The sequence below is a fragment of the Babylonia areolata genome, chromosome 20 (assembly GCF_041734735.1).
Source record: "Babylonia areolata isolate BAREFJ2019XMU chromosome 20, ASM4173473v1, whole genome shotgun sequence".
In the NCBI taxonomy this organism is placed as follows: domain Eukaryota; kingdom Metazoa; phylum Mollusca; class Gastropoda; order Neogastropoda; family Buccinidae; genus Babylonia; species Babylonia areolata.
Genome location: NC_134895.1, coordinates 46,530,589 through 46,538,088, shown reverse-complemented (window position 1 = coordinate 46,538,088; position 7,500 = coordinate 46,530,589). Strand labels below are relative to the sequence as shown.

The 7,500-nt window shown below is 48.4% G+C and overlaps 1 protein-coding gene across 1 annotated transcript in view; it reads right to left on the bottom strand.

The window, feature by feature from the left end:
- LOC143295056 (uncharacterized) overlaps positions 1 to 7,500 on the bottom strand; it is a 32,355-nt gene that overhangs the window by 9,912 nt on the left and 14,943 nt on the right. The window contains exon 2 of the mRNA XM_076606618.1: positions 5,178 to 5,866. Coding sequence (XP_076462733.1) covers positions 5,178 to 5,607 — 430 coding nt within the window. The 5' untranslated portion in view covers positions 5,608 to 5,866. The remainder of the gene's footprint in view (positions 1 to 5,177; positions 5,867 to 7,500) is intronic.

Below are 7,500 nucleotides of genomic sequence, written 5' to 3'. Positions count from 1 at the left end.
GACAGACAGACAGACAGACACGGACACAGACAGAGACAAATAGATACAGAGATAGACAGAGGGAGGTGGTGGGCACACAGATAGACACACAGACGGACAGAGACAGGAGGTGGACACACAGACAGACACAGACACAGACAGACAGTGGGAGGAGTTGCACAGACACACAGACACACAGACAGACATCTACATAAAAAGACAATGACAAATTAAAGACAGAGTCATGCAGAGAAAGGAAAAAAAACAAAAAAAACAATCCATCACATTCATCAGGTTTACACCCACAGAAACATGTGTACACCTCAGCCCTTTTGAAGAGCTGAGATCCGCTGCAATTCCGTTGTGAAAAAAAAAAAGAGTGGTGTGCGGAGGTGGGAGGGGAGGGGGGCGGGGTTGTCTGTAGAACCTGTTCGGTAAGTTTTGCAAACGGAGATAACATATCTGTTGAGCGTACGTCAGTCTGCTTCTGGTTTAACCCCTTGATTGCTGAACCCTCCCTTGGATTTGTCGCGAAATGAGAATCAGTGTTGACAGGTGTTTAGATTGCGGTTACTCTGTGTGTGTGTGTGTGTGTGTGTGTGTGTGTGTGTGCGCGCGCGCGCGTACTTTCTGTGGTAAATCAAATCAAATTATGGTGCTTAGAGCCTCGCCGACCGCTAAGGCCATCTCAAAGCTATCGTCACGTTAGCACCTATTCCAGTCAAGGGTATAAAACAACAACAACAACAACAACAACAAAAAACACACAATAAAAACATGTCACCGCTACAAGCTTTCCACTCAAAATTTAAAAAAAAAAAAAAAAACTTCCAGAGTTTTAAAACCTTCAAAATGTTCACTTCTTTCAAGTGGCAGTTGATTTTTTTCCGACTGAAAGTAATGCAAAGGTACCCGATGATGACCGCAGAAAGAACAGAGACTGATAACACCCTGACCTGTAATAGAATAGAGAACAGAGAATCTGAATAGAATATGTCTTTATTACCAAGTGTACCGGGGTCACAAGGAATATTGGGGGCGGGGGGGGGGAGGGGTTATCACATAACAAGATACGAACATAAATCGAAAAAAGTAGTAATTAGGATACATACAAGTGCATATCATGATATATAAAAACTTGTGCATACTCACACATGCACGCACTGCACACACACACACACACACACACGTTTGAACAGAAGTTGCATATCACATGTGGATGGGGCTGATGACTAGATCTTTAGGTAGATGGTTGTTGATTGCACAATTCTGTTTATCATACTGGATTTGTTTGAGAGACAGGGCATTGACTGCTTTGGGGAAAAAGCTATTGGCGAAGCGATTGGTTTTCGTCCTTATACTTCTGTACCGTCGACCAGAGGGGAGCATCTCGAAAACCCCAAAAGCTGGATGTGATTCGTCCTGGCTGATTGATTTTTTTTTTTTGAGTAGCCGCTTATAATATATATAATAATATCGATATAATATATAGATAGATAAAATAATATAGATATAATATCACTTTTATTTTCGTGAGATCAGTGACAGCCTTTAACAGACAAGCATACCCTTCAGCAAGCAAACGACGGGTTAAAAATGGATTGCTTGATAGAAAGAAAGAGAGGGAGAGGGAGAGAGACGGGGGAGATGGGGGGGGATAGAAAGGGGAGTTGTATTGGGGGGGGGGGTTACTATCTTCAGACTCTTTATCAGATAGCGACAAAGGAGGCACGCTAAACCGACTCCAAAGACACGTTCCGCAACAGATAATATTGTTCCCCAGGACAACACACAAGTATACGGGTGCAATAGCCGAGTGGTTAAAGCTTTGGACTTTCAATCCGAGGGGTCCCGGGTTCGAATCTCGGTCACGGCGTCTGGTGGATTAATTAAGGGTGGAGAATTTTTTTTTTTTTTTTCGATCTCCCTGGTCAACAGATGTGCAGACCTGCTAGTGACTGAGCCCCCTTCGTGTGTAGTATTACTAGTAATAACAGTGATAATATGATAATATATTGTACTTATATGGAATAAACTCCCCATAGAAAGGCTCGAAGCGCCTCACATGAAACAGTACATATACAATAGAGCATTATAGCACACAAGAGCACATGAAGACACAGAAGTGGAAAACAATATCCATATCCACCAATACACGACACATTGCAGTATACGCATGCAGAAGATCAAATACACACGTCAAGGATCCCATAATCCATGTCAGGAAAATACACAACACTCACGACCACCAGAAAGCACTTGAGGTACTCGTATATTAATATTTCATGCCTATTCAAAACCTTAGCCAGTCCACCCAACCCACCACCCACTCCCACACGCACACCTCACCATTATCATCCTCAGGGATGACCCACCATCCATCCCCCCTCACCATCATAATCCTCAGGGATGACCCCCATCCATCCCCCTCACCATCATCATCCTCAGGGATGACCCCCATCCATCCCCCCTCTCCATCATCATCCTCAGGGATGACCCCTCATCCATCACCCCTCACCATCATAATCCTCAGGGATGACCCCTCATCCATCCCCCGTCACCATCATCATCCTCAGGGATGACCCCCCATCCATCCCCCCCTCACCATCATCATCCTCAGGGATGACCCCCCATCCATCCCCCCTCACCATCATAATCCTCAGGGATGACCCCCATCCATCCCCCTCACCATCATCATCCTCAGGGATGACCCCCCATCCATCCCCCCTCACCATCATCATCCTCAGGGATGACCCCCCATCCATCCCCCCTCACCATCATAATCCTCAGGGATGACCCTCCATCCATCCCCCCTCACCATCATCATCCTCAGGGATGACCCCCCATCCATCCCCCCTCACCATCATCATCCTCAGGGATGACCCCCCATCCATCCCCCCTCACCATCATGATCCTCAGGGATGACCCCCCATCCATCACCCCTCACCATTATCATCCTCAGGGATGACCCCTCATCCATCCCCCGTCACCATCATCATCCTCAGGGATGACCCCTCATCCATCCCCCCTCACCATCATAATCCTCAGGGATGACCACGAAGTCTCTCCCCCACTTACCATCAAAATGCTATCCCATCCCCCTTTACCATCAAAATCCTACACCCCTCCCACTTACCATTATAATCCTCCTCCCTTACCATCAATCATAATCCTACCTCCACTCCCCCCCTCACCATCATAATCCTCAGGGATGACCAACATGCCTTACCCTCTACCCCCTTACCATCATAATCCTCCCCCCTCCCCCCTTACCATCATAATCCTACCTCGCCTCCCCCCTTACCATCATAATCCTACCTCTCCTCACCCCTTACCATCATAATCCTACCCCCTTTCCCCCTTACCATTATAATCCTACCCCCTTTCCCCCTTACCATCATAATCCTACCTCCCCCTCACCCCTTACCATCATAATCCTACCCCCTTGCCCCTTACCATTATAATCCTACCTCCCCTCCCCCCTTACCATCATAATCCTACCTCCCCCTCACTCCTTACCATCATAATCCTACCTCCCCTCAACCCTTACCATCATAATCCTACCCCCCCCAACCCCTTACCATCATAATCCTCCCCCCTCACCCCTTACCATCATAATCCTACCCCCCCCCACCCCTTACCATCATAATCCTCCCCCCTCACTCCTTACCATCATAATCCTACCTCCCCTCAACCCTTACCATCATAATCCTACCCCCCCCCACCCCTTACCATCATAATCCTACCCCCTCCCCCCTTACCATCATAATCCTACCTCCCCTTCCCCCTTACCATCATAATCCTACCTCCCCCTCACCCCTTACCATCATAATCCTACCCCCTTCCCCCTTACCGTCATAATCCTACCTCGCCTCCCCCCTTACCATCATAATCCTGCCTCGCCTCCCCCCTTACCATCATAATCCTACCCCCTTGCCCCTTACCATTATAATCCTACCTCCCCTCCCCCTTACCATCATAATCCTACCTCCCCTCCCCCTTACCATCATAATCCTACCTCCCCTTCCCCCTTACCATCATAATCCTACCTCCCCTCACCCCTTACCATCATAATCCTACCTCCCCTCACCCCTTACCATCATAATCCTACCTCCCCTCACCCTTTACCATCATAATCCTACCTCCCATCACCACTTACCATCATAATCCTCCACCCCTCATCCCTTACCATCATAATCCTCCTTACCATCATAATCCTACCCCTTCACCCCTTACCATCATAATCCTCCTTACCATCATAATCCTCACCCCTCACCCCTTACCATCATAATCCTCACCCCTCACCCCTTACCATCATAATCATCACCCCTCACCCCTTACCATCATAATCCTCACCCCTCACCCCTTACCATCACAATCCTACCCCCCTTTCCTTTTACCATCATAATCCTACCTCTCCTTCCCCCCTTTACCATCATAATCCTACCTCCCCTTACCATCATAATCCTACCTCCCCTTACCATCATAATCCTACCTCCCTTTACCATCATAATCCTCCCCCTTCCCCCCTTACCATCATAATCCTACCCCCCTCCCCCCCTTACCATTATAATCCTACCTCCCCCTCACCCCTTACCATCATAATCCTACCCCCTTCCCCCTTACCATCATAATCCTAACCCCTTCCCCCTTACCATCATAATCCTACCTCCCCTTCCCCCATTACCATCATAATCCTACCTCCCTTTCCCCCTTACCATCATAATCCTACCTCCCCTCACCCCTTACCATCATAATCCTCCCTCCCCTTCCCCCTTACCATCATAATCCTACCTCCTCTCACCCCTTACCATCATAATCCTACCCCCTTCCCCCTTACCATCATAATCCTACCTCCCCTTCCCCCATTACCATCATAATCCTACCTCCCCTCACCCCTTACCATCATAATCCTACCCCCTTGCCCCTTACCATCATAATCCTCCCTCCCCTTCCCCCTTACCATCATAATCCTACCTCCTCTCACCCCTTACCATCATAATCCTACCCCCTTCCCCCTTACCATCATAATCCTACCTCCCCTCACGCCTTGCCATCATAATCCTACCCCCTCCCCCTTTTCCACCATAAGCCTACCCTACCTCCCCCTTACCATCATAATCCTCCCCCCTTACCATCATAATCCTACCTCCCCTCACCCCTTACCATCATAATCCTACCTCCCCATTCCACCTTACCGTCATAGTCCTCAGGGATGACCACGGAGTCCACGGACTCGTTGAAGGTCCGGGTCCTGTTGTCGAAGCGCACGATGCGGGCCAGCAGGTGCCTGGCGGAGCGGCTGGTGGCCAGGAGGATGGGCAGGTGCAGGGGCAGGGCCAGGGGACCCCCGTCATGGGCCCTCATCCCCGGGGTGCGACACCGCACCACCAAAGGCAGGGAACGGCTCTGAAGCAGCTCCTCCATCGTCAGCGCCTCAGGAGACCACTGCACCTGCACCTGTGCCTGTAGCACCTGCTGCTGCGCGTGCTGCGCCTGTTGCGCATGCGCGTGCGGAAGCGGATGCGGATGTGGGTGCGGCGAGGGCAGGAAGAGGCGTGGCCTGGATCTGGGGCGAGGCTTGTGGCGAGGGCGTGACTGTTGTGGGCGTGGTTTGAGGGAGGTCATGATTTTGATGGACGTTCGATGAACTGTGTTGGCCGGGTGGGGGGAGGGGGGGGGAGGAGTGAAAGGTGTTGAACAGGAGGTGGTGGTGGTGGTGATGGTCTTGCTATGCAGGTGGTGTGTGTGGGGGGGGAGGGGGGCGGGGGAGAGACTTAGTCGACGTCCAGGTCAGGATATTTCCTCACTATGGCTGGGCTGGCTTTGTCGGAAAATCCGATTTGTTGTTGGATGTGATACGTAGAAATCCAAGGCTATCCTGCAACTGAGAAGAAAAACAACAACAACAGGAATTACAGGCCATGTTGTAATGGTAATCAGTCCATAATGACGATCATGGTGAGTGTGACATGATGATGATGGCTGGTATGATAATATGAAATGTTTTTATCCCTGAAACGAAAAACAAAACTTTTGTTTTTTGCGAGCGGTGTGTGTGTGTGTGTGTGTGTGTGTGTGTGAATCGCATGTGTCCATTATTATGTCGCTGTCTGCGTTTTCAGTGACTGGTCAATACACGATGCATGTCTTTTTTTCTTCTTTTTTTTATAACTTGTTTTATTCAGTACAAGTACATAGTGAGCAATCACAATCACATTCAACAGCCTGTTTTTTGTTGTTGGTTTTTTTTTCAACAAAGAACATGCATATAGGGGTGGGAAAAAAGGGGGTGTGGGAGTGGGGGGGTGGGGGGGGTGGATGCGAATACATACATACGTGGTAAAAGAGGAAGGGACATACTGGAGAGACATACTTGATAATCGATGCATTTACATACGAATGTGATTCAATTACTCTGCAATGACATACAGACTGCAGAATTACAACACACTGTTTCCAATGGAGACTTAAACTGTCAGAACCTTACACGATGGATGTCAGTCATGCAGCAACAAGGTAAGTATCAACGTGCTAATAACCAACAGTCTTCTTCTTCTTCTTCTGCGTTCGTGGGCTGCAACTCCCACGTTCACTCGTATGCACACGAGTGGGTTTTTACGTGTATGACCGTTTTTACCCCGCCATGTAGGCAGCCATACTCCGTTTTCGGGGGGGGTGCATGCTGGGTATGTTCTTGTTTCCATAACCCACCGAACGCTGACATGGATTACAGGAGCTTTAACGTGCGTATTTGATCTTCTGCTTGCATATTACACACGAAGGGGGTTCAGGCACTAGCAGGTCTGCACATATGTTGACTTGGGAGATCGTAAAAATCTCCACCCTTTACCCACCAGGCGCCGTTACCGTGATTCGAACCCGGGACCCTCAGATTGACAGTCCAACGCTTTAACCACTCGGCTATTGCGCCCGTCACCAACAGTCGAGCTGCTGACAGCTCACAATTTCAAATGGGCACGTCTTGTTTCAAGAGAGTTTGGCTCTCTAGCAAGGGACGTCCGTGAACTCTTCACGTAAGAACAATTTTTGCTGCTGCTGTGTTGCTGTGAGGTTTTGCAGGAAAACTATATTCTTCTGGATTATATATATATATATATATATATATATATATATATATATATATATATATATATATATAAACATACATACATACATACATTTATATACATATATACTTATGTAGTGGTTGTGTGTGTGTGTGTGTGTGTGTGTGTGTGTGTGTGTGTGTGTGTGTGATCAGCACGGATCATTTCGATTGAACATCCGTCCTCTGGACTTTCTTCTATTTTTTTCTTACTTCCATCCTACCCCCCCGCCCCCCACCCTCCACCCACCCACACCCACACCCCTCCCCTCTTTTTTTTTTTCCTTTCCTTTATCAATCTCTCATGCAGAAGGGTAAGGGTTAAGATTGATGGTGGTTCTGTCGAAAGATCGAAACTTGCTCGTGCGCATGTAAACACCTACTTATAAGCTGGCCTACAAACATACGCTGGT